This window comes from Rutilus rutilus (genome assembly GCF_951802725.1).
Source record: "Rutilus rutilus genome assembly, chromosome: 8".
NCBI lineage: Eukaryota > Metazoa > Chordata > Actinopteri > Cypriniformes > Leuciscidae > Rutilus > Rutilus rutilus.
In genome coordinates, this window is record NC_140222.1 from 29499878 (window position 1) to 29513239 (window position 13362).

The following is a 13362-nucleotide window of genomic DNA, read 5'->3' on the forward strand; positions in this document are numbered from 1 at the left end:
GAAGAATGCAAGGTCCAATATTTAACAAATTGTATACATTTATATGTATTATATATTTTATAAATTAAATAAGATTTGAGGCATTGATTCAACATGTTCAATTATTCAATTCACCAAAAAAAATTTACTAATTTTAACTTGAGTGGCACATTTTTACATGTGCAAGACACTGCAAAATGTGAGGCGTGAATAAAATAGTCAAAGAGATCCGTCTTGCTCATGTTTACATAGAAAAACAATGGAAAAGCAGTTCAGTAGGCCGCATTTACACTGCAGGTCTTGATGCCCAATTACGATTTGACGACTAGATCAGATTTTTTTGATGACCTGCTGTGACCCATATCTGATATCTGCATTTGCACTATATACTTGGCGAAACAACCAAAGCTAGACCTACTGACCAAAAAACTTAGGCTAAAAAGGAAGTAAAAACGATGTGATTTGCAATGGATGTAGATAAAATGATAATACAAGCTTTTGCTTTCCGAACCGAACATCTTTAAAGGTCAGTAAAACATTTGGATTAGCCTTCATCCACCATTGAGCCATTGAAGAGTCATGTGATTGCAGTTGGTGTCCACCCAAGTTGATGTAAGGGCTGAACGATTAATCGCAATAAAACCGCACGCGATTTGGCAAAGGCTGCGATTACTTTATGCGCAGCTTGTCAGTGGAGTGCGGCTGATTGGTAGTAAATACTGCCCCATTTGAACGCCAGAGGGCGCTCTCATGCAAACACGATAAATATGCCCCGCCACAGAAGTATGCGCATCATTCCAGGAAATCCCTATCGCTGTAGCTGAATAAACAGAAGATTGAAACGCTTTGATTAAACATGACTTATAAATACACGACTGCCTTATTCTGTGTAAGAAGCTCATCATCTCACAGAAGGATGAGCTCAACTGTCATTATGAAGTGAGTTTGGAGTAAATGCATGTTATTAAATGTTGTCTGTTGTTGGACAAGAGGTTCATAAATGCTTCTCATGTTTTGGAAAGATGTTTGACGCGTGTTGTTTTTTCAAATGCACGTTATAAGTGACTCAAACTCAGTGCTTTCAGAGTGAGCAGCGTTTTCAGAGCCGTACATCAATGACAAACTGCCACAGTTGACGTAATTCGCCACCATCGCTTTTTCAATGGTGTACGCATTTGACAAAAATATCCGATCTGTCCGCTTACATGACGCAAATGCACGTATCCGATTCATATCAGATTTATTTCCACATGTGAATGAGGTCTGAAACCGATCTGACAAAAAAAATATCGGAATCCATGTTCCTGCTTACATGTTCGTGGGTCACATGGGAGGAAAAAAAATAATATATAAATCAGAATTGGGTCACCTGAACCGTTTAGTCTTACCATTCAAAGTTTGTGATATACTGGTAGTTGCTCTGGCTGCAGATGTCGATGATCTTGGTGAGCAACTCATCTCGGTAAGTGGTGCCTTCTGCTTTGTCCACATGCAGCATGAGCTTCTTCACAATCTCCATCAGGTTCTTCTTCGAGACCTAGACACATTTTAGCAACCCGTTATATTTGAGGTAGATCTCCAGGAACAGGATTGGGCACCCCTGAGTAAGAAGAACGTAAACAAACAATTGTCGAACATACCATGCCGTAGAGCAGATCCAGGGCTCTCAGGCGGATAGACTCATCTTTGTCGTCCAAACACTGAAGGATCAAGTCCTTGTGCGACTGAACGGACTTCGGGTGCGTCTTCAGGATCTTGGACATGGCCAGAAGACCCAAGTACTTCACTGCAAAACACCACAGTGCCTAAGTGACTCTTGCAATGAAGCGTAGCCTCTCTGTTCTCTAACTACAGCTGTGTTGCATTTATGTTAATTGTCCTTTAGCTCAGTTCTTCTATTTAGACTATTAAAGTCGCCATGTAATGGAAGTAGTGACAGACATTTTCTTCCATATTGAGAGACATCCGAGTAAAACAGATTATTGAAAAGATTTTAAAAAATGTAGGATGGGACTTGGTTCTATCCATCGGTTGTTGACTGGATGAAGGCAGATCTGAGGGGCTGTTTGTTTACATGACACCGTTTTCAACTAAAAATGTAAAACTTTATGCGTTTTGGCCGTTCATTTACACGACAACAGCGTTTTGGGTGCCAGGTTTCAAAGTGCAAGTTTTTGAAAGCGGTTTCCATGTAAACCACAAAAACGCGAATCTCTGAAAACGATGACGTCATGCACATGCCTATTACGTGTTCAATCTACAGCGTTTCATCTGCATCTAATGGCCTGGCAGCAGAATACAGCGTTTTTAGTCGTTTTCGCGGATCCGTGTGAATGGGGATCGTTTTGACAATCAGTCTGTACGCGGAAAACTCAAAGGAAAAACTTCTCCATTTTAAGCATATCGTTGCTGCGTAAACGTACCAAGCTTGCGGTCGATTGTAAGAAAGGGGCGGAGCTTGAGCACACTAATTGACTGGAGAAGTTCGACATACATCACCACCGATGTATCGTTTCACCGGAACATTGAGAAACATGTATGGAAGAATTGTTCACAATAAAGTGAAGTCAACAGTAGTCAATAGATAGGGTTAACTACCATTTCATGACGACTGCAGTCTGAAGCCTTCACCTAAAATGTACAGTATTTTAGAACTGATACCATTCTAGCCATTTACTACTTTAAAATCTGAATATGTAAATCTACATGGAGAAAGAAACAAACAAACAAGACAATGGGAAAAGAAAACACAAACACAAAAGGACAACAAACACACGCACACACCCAGGAACACTCACCCCCACAAGAACACAAACGGACTTCAGTTTTGTTTTACTCTGCCAGATTTTTAAAAGTTATGTGCATTATGCATAACAGATTAAATGCATATTTGATATAACTAATGTTTTAATTGCCCATAAAATCAAATCGACTAAATATAGATGCAAGACAGTTAGAGCCACAGTTCTGTAGTCTTGGGCCATTAGGACAGTAGGCATGTCCTCTACTGTTTAGCCTTGTTGATGCCAAAACAAAATGTACAAATACACTGATCTATTTAAGGAGCACAAGGGGCTTCAGGATTGACAGAATGCCAAAACATTCAGCTGGAAGTAAATATCAAATGGCCCTGTGAGGAAACTCAGCGGTTTTTGAGAAACAAAACATGGCAGTCCAGGATTCACAGAGCTACTCTACGGCCGGCATCACTGGGACACCGATAACTCGAACTCCTGCAAGATAATTCAGATTACTTAATGCACATGTCTTGAAATATTGAGGAATTTTTTCTTGAAGTTCCTCAAGCTAAAAAGTTACGAAGGACTCTTGCCAAATTCCTACTGAAGCACTGAGGTGTCTTCGAGTTATCCGAGATGGAGATCTACATGTACTCCATCTACAGGGCCAGAGGGGGGGACTCAGAAACACACAGACAATGAGAGAATGACACACTGCAGGCATTGACAGAAGGCTCACAGTTCTGGTCCGAGTCTTCAATCAGGATTCGCAGTTTCTGCACACAGAGCTGTGGAGCGGAGAGAGAAAGGGAAAACAGAAGGAGAGACAAAAGGCATTACAACCATGTTAAAAACCTTTCCACACCATCTTACATCAACGCCAAAGCCAACTTCAGATGGGTCAGGTGCTTGTTTGAAATCCACTAATACTCTATAAAAATCAGTAGTGGCTGAATGCTGATATCTAGAGACTGAGGTGGCCAATATATAAGTTAATTGACAATTATTCATTCATTCATTTAGCAAATACCAAAATGTATTAAATTGTATGCATCTGAAATATTTGTTTAATATTATAAAATGTAAAACATTGGCCCAAAATGTCCAATATTTGCTCGATTAAAATGTTTAATTATAACAATAATATTAATTCTTGTGCGTTAGATGATCTGCTTCATCATTAATTGGAAAATATATGAAAGGACATATACTACTAAATATTTATCAAATTGTATACATTTATATGTATTTTAAACATTTTATTAATTAAATAAAATTTTAGAAATCGGATTTAACATGTTCAATATTTATCCAATTCACACAAAATGTTTGTGCTTTAGATAACCTGCTTCTTCGTTTTTTCATTAATTGAACAGTACGAAATTAAATGAATAGAGTCATTAAACAATATTCATCCAAGGACATTAAATATCAATGTAACATCTTAATTGTGATATATCGCTATATGATTTTATCAACACATTCTTATTCTATAGCATCTCCATATTGGGCTTTGACGAATTAACACACTAATGCAATGTCAGGTTGGTATAAAGGTCTGTTCACACCAAGAACGATAACTATAAAGAAAACGATAAAGTAGTCCTAAAAAACGTTCTCAATGTTAAAGAATAGCAGAGTTCACAGCACAGCTATAACGATAACGGCACAGAGAAACAATATCATTGGAATCACTTTCAGAATGATTTTATCCAGCTGATGAACGATAACAACATTGACAGCCAATAAGAATCCACCCTGCTTCAAAGAGCTCAAGCATTTAAAGTGACAGACAAGCACCCGGTTAGAATAAACAGAACGATATCGTCCGCTGGTGTGGACGCTAATATAGCTATCTTTATAGTTATCATTCTTGGTAGTGAACGGGGCCTTAAATCTGACCGGATATTTCCGTGAACATATAAAAACTGCAGGTCATATTGAGTAACGTGACAATGGCCCACCTGTATGCTAGCACTGTGATTGGGCATCCCAGAGGACAGTGAGATCAGCACTGAGGTAAAACAGGAGAGAGAAAAGACATCAATGGTGTTGTTAAGAAACATGTGCTTGAGTACAACATCGGGTCACGGCACCAAATAATACTGACCTGCTATGACAGTGTTGACACACTCATACAGAAGCGACATGGCTGAGGTACTGAGAGAGGCAATGAGAGTAAGGACAAGAGAGAAAAAAAAGAAAAAAAAAAGAGATATTATATTTAACCCTAATATTTTTAGCCAGCTTTAGTGTGTTTTAGTATCACTGTTACCTGTGGATGAGGTTTGTTAGGGGCTCGATCAGCTTCTTTCCCAAACGAGGCTCCAAAGGAGTGAGAGCACCAAACTAATAAAATATATAAAAATATAAGCGTTGAATCCGTCCCCTTTAACCCTAAATGCATCATATTCAATATGCACAACTCCAAGGCCTCTAAATTATCAACACGATTAATGTACTACATGCCATCTGTCATTGATTGATAGTTTACAACTTTTTAAAAAGCAAAAGGCCTTTTAGTATCAAACTGCCCTCCGGTTGTGAAATTCGTGCCATTTTGTTGTGAAATCTTACATAAGAGGAACTATTATATTGGTAGTATTATTTCAACATGAAATCAACATAGATTTACTTAATTATCCATATATCATTTTTAGAAAAATCTTTTGATGAACATTTATTCGTCCATCATCCACATCATTGTATTGCATTGCATTGCATCATAAAAACAGCTTTGATCATAAAACTACACTTTAAATTTCATCTTGCTGAGACATATTATTGGCAGATATAGAGTGACCACTGATATGTATTGCATTTTATGCAAGCGGTCTGCTATGCTATTGTATATGGCTGTATAAAATATCAGCAACTGCGCCAAATCAGTTTCGGCCTCTGAATATTTGTTTTTCCTCCTCGACTATGAATGAGCTCCACATACTCCTATATCATACTATATGAGCCATAAAAGCCTGTTGTATCAAATATGATACTCAACTTTTTAAAAATTGTGTCTAAAGTTTCAATAAACCGTTACATTAAAAAAAAAAAAAATTATGACTACATCAGACTTTACAGGGTTAAAACCCGACATGTATAGTTTCTTACCAGCTTAATGATCTTAATAAGGACCCAGTTGTTGGTGGAGGAGGTCATGAGTTTGAAGAACAGGGGCGCCAGGGAAAGGTAGTTCTTGGGATTTCTTCTGGCCAGTTCACAGATGACGTTCACAGCCGCTGACTGGACACCTGGGACATACACAATCAAACGTTCAGGTGGAACGCCTGAAATATTAGCATTTAGCGAGCCACATTAAGATGATGATTCAGCATTTGTACCGGGATCTGGGTCCTCCAGCTTCTCCTTGAGTCGTGGGAAGGCAGGACGCAGGGACTCAGGGTACTTCAGGAACACTTTGTACATGATCAGCACCGCCTTCTTGCGAATGTATGGCTTAGTGTGGGACATCTGAGATGGAGGAAGGGTGAGAAGGAATGAATATGTGCTGAATGTCAATATTTGCCTTGCATAAACACACTGAATGCTTTACCAAAGTCATGATGTCATTGGCCAGGTCACGAGCCAGGTCTGGGGTCACAAAGCAGGAAAGGCCAGTCAGAGCCACGCCGGTGTCGTACTGGTTGGGACTACTGAGATCCTAGTGAGAGATGATGAAAGCATCCTATAGCAACCAGCATAATCAACACAAATGCAGGTGAACAGGAAGTTCAAAACGCACCTTGCGGATCTGATTGGTCGTCAGCATGATGACATCAGTGCCCTCATGAAAGCATTGCGATGCCGCAAGGTAGCCGATTCGCTGAAAACAAGAAGAAAAAAGGCATTTGTGAACCAATGTTGCTAACTAAAACTATTGAATTGTTCCCTTTATCAAATGTAAAGTACTAAAATAACAAAAACTGAAATAAAAATAAATGAAAGCCAAATATAAATAAATAAAAACCCAGTAACACTTTAGTATAAGGTCATATATATATAAAAAAAAAGAGACCAGTAAATAATAAATAATAGAATAAAAAAAAAAATTTTTTACATAAAAGCTAATTAAAAATATTCATAAATAGTATATAAATAATACTAAAATAAGTTGCGAATGAACGCAAATATAATTTTTTCGACGCTGCCTCTCACCTTGTAGGTGAATTTGGAGGAGCTCATCACCTCCACGATGTTGAACGCAGCCCAACTGACATCATAGCCAAGCATCTGCAACTGTTTGAAAGAGATATCAAAAGAATAAGTGATGGATTGAGCTTATTTTGAAGCAGATGGGAAAGGATATCAATGATTGGCGGTCTTACGTAGGTGAGCTTGCAGACTGCGTTGGCTTTAACCGCGATGTTGTCCTGTTTGAGTTCTTGTTTGATCTCATCGATGCATGTAGAGATGTATTTGGCCTGTAGAAGGAACAGGAAGTATTGTTAGAAAGAGTGAGACAAAAAAAACAACAACAATGCTCTCCATAACAGCCCTGGGCACCGTTTAGCTTCCTGTTGTCAACAGCATGTCAAATCACTGCCAGACCTTAATGGAGAAGAAAAGTGTTCAAATTAAAAGAGAGTGAGATTAAACGTTTTGCCTTGTCTTTACCTGACAACATGCCTAGATAGACATCTATCAAAGCGATATATAAAGGTGATTATCTGCCATAATCAGCATTTTTTCAAAGGTATAGTAACCTAAATGAGGTCACGTTCCAAATTTTCCCCCTGATAAACACAAAAAGACATATTTAGTAAAATGTCCAAGCTGCTCTTTTCCATATAATGAAAGTGGATGGGAATCAGGGACATAAATCTTTTCTAAAATTCAGGCAACTGGACATGAATGGAATGCTTCATGATTTTTCAGACATGTTCTCACATTAGGCTCTATATATATATAAGCCACAATCAAAGACACATTGTTGAAACCCAGAAGCTAAAAATAATAATAAAAAACATGCTCAAAACTAGGTCAGTATGTTTGTGCGTGTATGCGTGAAGAATCAATGGATGACTAAAACCACAATATCTCATGGCCGGAGACATTAAATTGTTAAATGATTAAATGAAAATATAAAAAAAAAAAAAAAGAGAGAGAAGAACCTTCAACCAGCACTCAAGACACACAGCACACACGCTCTCTGCATCTCAGGGACACACACACAAAGTGTTGTTGTATGGGGCGAGTGTGGTGGTCATGTGTCTTTAGTCATGAGACAGCCAGAGCAGTGACAGGAGGGGAAGAACTGAAGGGCTTAGAGAACCTTTACATGGGCATAACCTCTCGTTTACCACAGTGAAGGATAGCAAGACGTCTTCACTTGGGTAAAGAGTGCAAATGAAAGTTCTCCATAAGATTTCCACATCTTTTCAAAACCCTTGTGAATGATGCATTATGGGTCATTTAAGTGCAGAGAGAAAATACAAGGTAAACAAAGGTTCTCCAGAAGGTTCTTGTCACGTCTTTACAACATTCTTGTGAATGATGCATTACGGATAATTTCCAACCACTGAGACTGAAAAAAAAAGGGGATAAACGAAGATTCTTCTTCTGAATGGTGCATTATGGTGCACATAGAACAAATAAAAATGAGGTAAAAGACGGTTCTCTTGTCAAATCTTCATGCAGTTCTATGAATGGTGCATTATGGGTCATTTCCAACCACTGAGACAGGGTAAAAGAATGTCCACCAGAAGATTTTCCAGACCTCTTTACAAAACCCTTGTGAATGTTGAATTATGGGTACTTTGGCAAGAGAGGTTGAAATACAAGGAAACCAACAGGAACATCTTTACAAATGGGTGATTTTCCACTAAGCAATAATACAAAAAAAAAGAGGTAAATAGGTTTTCCTGTCAAATCTTCATGTAGGCCTAGTTTTTATGAATGATGCACTATGGGTAATTCTCAAAACCTGAGACAGAAAATATGAAGATTCTTCAGGTTAGTGACAAATACTCATGTTCTTATGAATGAAACTTATTCCTCCTTTCCCCGCCATTGACAGAACTTTTTAGCTTTCAGTGTTTAAGTGTTCTACGGTAGGGGCGTCATTACGCATCTTCCGAAAGAGTAGAGATTCTCCGGATCAAAACAGGCAAAAAAGCAGCAGAAACAGATGATAAAACCATTGATTATGCATGTAGTATGTTGTGTTATGTTGTAGCCTTTGACAGCTTTTTTTATGAAACTTACCCACATTCAAGTGTTAATAAAAGAATGCATGAAGCTAGAATAAAATACAAACAAAATATTATGGGGGCAATGACATTTTGTGTGAAAATTATCAACTTTTTGCAAGAATCCAACACACCGGTGGGGAGAGAGTTATGGGTAACTTTGACCCAGTAAAAATGAAACTCTAGAGGTAAACTAGTTATCAAATAGTCATGAATGATGCATTATGGGTAATTTCATCCCTGTAAGAACAAAACCATAAGGAAATAGAATGTTCTCCAGAAGATGTTCCTTGTCCCATCCTCATTCAGTTCTAATGAATCATGTATTATTGGTAATTTCAGCCCATCGCCAAATATTTGTGAGTTAGCCAAGAGTTGGATTTGACCAGCTCAGCAAACCATCAGTAAAGTATGAAGAACTCAATGTCCTTCTCAGGCAAACAAGAGAGCACAGTCTCAGGAAAACCTGAAGTCCGTCCATCTTTTCAAGCACTACCAGCATGTTCAAACATGCCTATGATGCCCCAAAATGAATATTCAAACACGCCTATATCAAAATTACTTGGCTCAAGCGCAGCTATGGTGTCCAAAAAAACCATTTAGGAGGGCAGCTCACTAGTTCTGAGACCCAGCGAGTGCTTTGGCTAAGTACACCCACCTCTCGTGGAAAACAAATATAGAGGTCTCGTATGAAACCACAGGCAGAGAGCAAACAGAGCAGTGAACACACATACGCACAGTCTGACAGTTCATTCAGGAGGCTATGAATATTTCACAGCATTGTCCGCTGTTGGCCAGGTAACAGACACGGCATCTAGGTACGCCGGTACAGGTTACATTGACGAAGCCTTGCTGATACCCGACTCCAGATGTTTGCAGATTAAACAGGGCCAGGAGACTAGAACTGGAATGTTAAAGCAATGAACAAAGCAAGTTTTAAGGATGTTTGTATTTGAACGCATGGCACGCGAGGTGTGATTAAAACATGGTTTGATATTCAATTGAAATGAAAGTAGGAGACCAAAACCAGTCAGACCAGAATCAAGATTGTAGTATGAAGTCAATGTAATAAGGTGCCAACTAACTACTTGAACAAGAATAATTAAATATCCGATATAAAAGTTTTCGAGAGCGATAACTCGGACAGCTTGCTATCTTCATAGATGAGTGGGTGCGATCATGATGTAACATTTTTTTGCCACAGACTCAAGGCCACGTCGGACAATGCTGGTTGTTCAAGAAGGTTCACACCGTCTTTTTAGCACATTAGAAACGCATGACATCATTGTCCAGTGTTTACTAAATTCATTACATTTCATAACACGTAAATCACTGATCTGATGTCTGCTGGAAGGTCAAACCGGTGACTAAAATCAATATGAATCTCCAAAAAAGGGAACAGAATACTGAAGAAGTTAAAGAGGGAAAGCCCTATTTGATTATAAATGCTCAGTTTTACAGCATCTTGTTCTCTTTTTCCCCAAAGGGAGGGGCGAGGATGGAGCATATTGCAAAAGAGAATTCAGCTTTGTCATTATAGGTGAACAGGAAGCCTGAGGCCTACTTCCTACTTTCATCTTTTTCAACCACAGATCACAAAATGAACGACAAGAAACCAACAATATTCATCCCTGACACTGTGGTCAAACCGACAGATGTGATTTCATATGCAAGACGACGGCTGCGTCTCAATACCTAGTCAGCTGCCTACCTAGACAACATTTTTGGGCATCTCAAACAAATTTGAAATCAAACATATTATGGGATTCGCCTATAAGCCCGTTCAAACATTTAAAATCAAACGTTTTTTTTGGGCATCATATGCATGTTTGAACATTTTGGGCATCATCTAGTGTTGTCACTATACCAAAATACGATACCTGACTAAAATACCAATACCGAATCGATACCATTGCAAAAAACTAAAACAACAGTAAAAGTAATTGAATAATACGACAGAACTTAAAAAATCATTGTTATATTAAAATAAAAAAATAAACATTATCACATTCGCTAACCTTTAATAATTCTGAACAGTTTGGGATAGGCCAAATGACCGTGACCGGATCAGAATCTTATTTCACGATATGAATAATTTAATATTTTTCTAATGCAATTTTATATCACAGTTCAGTCATCTTAAAATATATTTAAAATTATTTTATCTTTAAAATAAGCAAAGATGCAAATTACAATCAAAATGACAAATAGGCCTACAATAATAAGATACAAATGAAAAACAGTGCTTTAATATTTTTTAGGTACAGGCTACAGTAGGTCCATTTAACATCAGTAGCATTCAAGTAAGAAATTATAATCAAATTAAAAAAAAACACTGAATAGTCTTTAATCTATAATTTAACTATACACCTAAATAAAGTTATTTAGTCAAGGCAGTGTGTGATTTTCTCTTTTCTTTCGTTGCTTGATTAACATTAATCACATAGACGGCAGCAGGTTAATTACGCCTCCATCTCTTTAAGAGCTGATGCACGGATCCAATAGTTTGGAACACCACCGATTTCTTTCTTAACCAATTAAGGTCACTTAGACACACCGACTGTGTTTGCATGGATACTTGCCAGGCATTTTAGCATATTTTTGACCATTCAAGCGCAGTAATCCGTGAAAGAGAACTGAATTCAAGATCGCATTCTATCTGAAGAACAACTTTGAATTCTTTTTTGAGGCTAGTTGCTCTTAAAACCTCTTAACATCAAACACGTCCTGCGCTTTGCTATGCACACACATGTGCCGCTGTCACACATCAACTCAAATGATGAAAAACGGCTCTTATTAGAATGCTGTCATTCTTAAAGTTCTGGAACTAATAAAACGTGGAACCCATAATGTTTTTGATAGCATGGTAACGCAATACCTTTCTAGTGCCGGTATATCGTGCAACACTCAACTGAACATTTCCATTGGACATGTGTGGGCATCATAAGCACATCAGAGCATTCACATCTCCCACATATGCAAGTTACAATTTTTGACCTGAAAATTGTGCATGATGTAGGTGCATTTGAACATTTAAATTGAATCACATGGCTGTTGTTCAAATATTTTGATTACATTTTTTTAGGAATTCTATACGGGTTTGAACCTTTTGGGAATCATAAAAGAATCAGAACGTTCGAACACTCTAATTGAACATTTGTGGGCATCTTAAGCACAGCAGAACGTTCAAATCTAACACATCGTACGCAAGTTCAAACGTTTGACAAGAACATTTAGTTCATATTGTAAATGTAGGACCATTTGAACAACATATTTGGGCAACATAGGTGCATTTGATAGGTGTTCGAACATCACAGGCATCATGCGCGTTCGAATCTTTGAATCGAACATCGTAGAACGCGCCTATGATGCCCCCCGAAAAGCTGTCTCCTAGATAGGCTTCTAGATAGGTTTTGTGACACGGCCAATCTCATGACACGCATAAGTGAGGCAAGCTATAGCCTATTGAATTAACATCTTTCTTTTAGCGTACCGAATCGGTTTATCACATGCATAATTACACAAAGAACAAGATGGAATCAAATTTGTATTTATTTTAAAGAATATATTTATATAGGTGTCATAACCGTTAGCAATGCTAACTGGCCTCATACATGATAAACAAAACGATGACAGACTGTTCTAACAACATTAACAGCTGTCACTTAAGACACCAGGATTATTAAATCACCGAAATAATAATATTTCGTGTTTAATATATAAATATAGTTCGTTATCTAAGCACATTTGACAGGTTATAGCCGGTTAGCTCACCTGATATCAGGTGATTTGAAATCACTGACACGAGATCAACTTGATTCATTTATACCAGCTGCGTTTAAGGCATATTTACGAAAACATCCAATTCTGATTTTAATATAAAAGGAAATGAACTGATAGAAGTGTCTCACCTCATCTTCCTTATGGTTCCTAATGCCACGTACTAAATCCTGCAGGTTTTTATCGAACATCCGATCGATGCTCCCCTTTACGATCTTCAGAGCCATGATGATTTCCCTCCTGTCCGACCGGACCGAACCGCAAACACGGGCTTTATCTGAGTACTGACCGGCCCGCAGGAGCGCTAGTCTCTCATTCAGTCCCGAACAGCGGCCTGTGCAGGAGGGGTTTTGCTCTTTCTGTAAGTGCTGATCTGCAGCGGACCCGTCTAGGAAATGGCTGACAAAATGGCGGACAGGTCACCTGACTGACAAACCCATGCACACTGCTAGCGCGCGACGCGACGCACTAGACGCTTCCCTGCGTGTCGTTTATTGGGATTTTCACACTTCCTTCTTGATGTTGTGAAGATTTTTTTTTTTTTGCAGTCACGGATTCATTTTAATTATTTTTTATAATAATCTTAGCCAAGTTTCACATTGCATAAATAATTCTAATCAGCTAACGTTAATAGAAAACCTTACTTTCTAGACTAAGTTGAATCAAGCAGTGTTTAA

General features: G+C 38.2%; 1 protein-coding gene across 2 annotated transcripts in view; it reads right to left on the reverse strand.

Annotated features, from left to right (window-relative positions):
* Positions 1-13152, reverse strand: part of ap3d1 (adaptor related protein complex 3 subunit delta 1) — a 29973-nt gene extending 16821 nt beyond the window's left edge. Inside the window, exons 1-13 of one of the 2 annotated variants that reach the window (XM_084416885.1) lie at positions 12817-13152; positions 7043-7138; positions 6873-6953; positions 6460-6540; positions 6271-6378; positions 6059-6188; positions 5829-5968; positions 4993-5066; positions 4828-4877; positions 4682-4731; positions 3457-3505; positions 1620-1765; positions 1368-1516 (exon numbers count right to left, since the gene is read on the reverse strand). In XM_084416885.1, coding sequence (XP_084273011.1) covers positions 1368-1516; positions 1620-1765; positions 3457-3505; positions 4682-4731; positions 4828-4877; positions 4993-5066; positions 5829-5968; positions 6059-6188; positions 6271-6378; positions 6460-6540; positions 6873-6953; positions 7043-7138; positions 12817-12912 — 1250 coding nt within the window. In that variant the 5' untranslated portion in view covers positions 12913-13152. The remainder of the gene's footprint in view (positions 1-1367; positions 1517-1619; positions 1766-3456; positions 3506-4681; positions 4732-4827; positions 4878-4992; positions 5067-5828; positions 5969-6058; positions 6189-6270; positions 6379-6459; positions 6541-6872; positions 6954-7042; positions 7139-12816) is intronic. The other variant, XM_084416886.1, reaches the window with a different exon arrangement.
* Between the last annotated feature and the right edge of the window lie 210 nt (positions 13153-13362).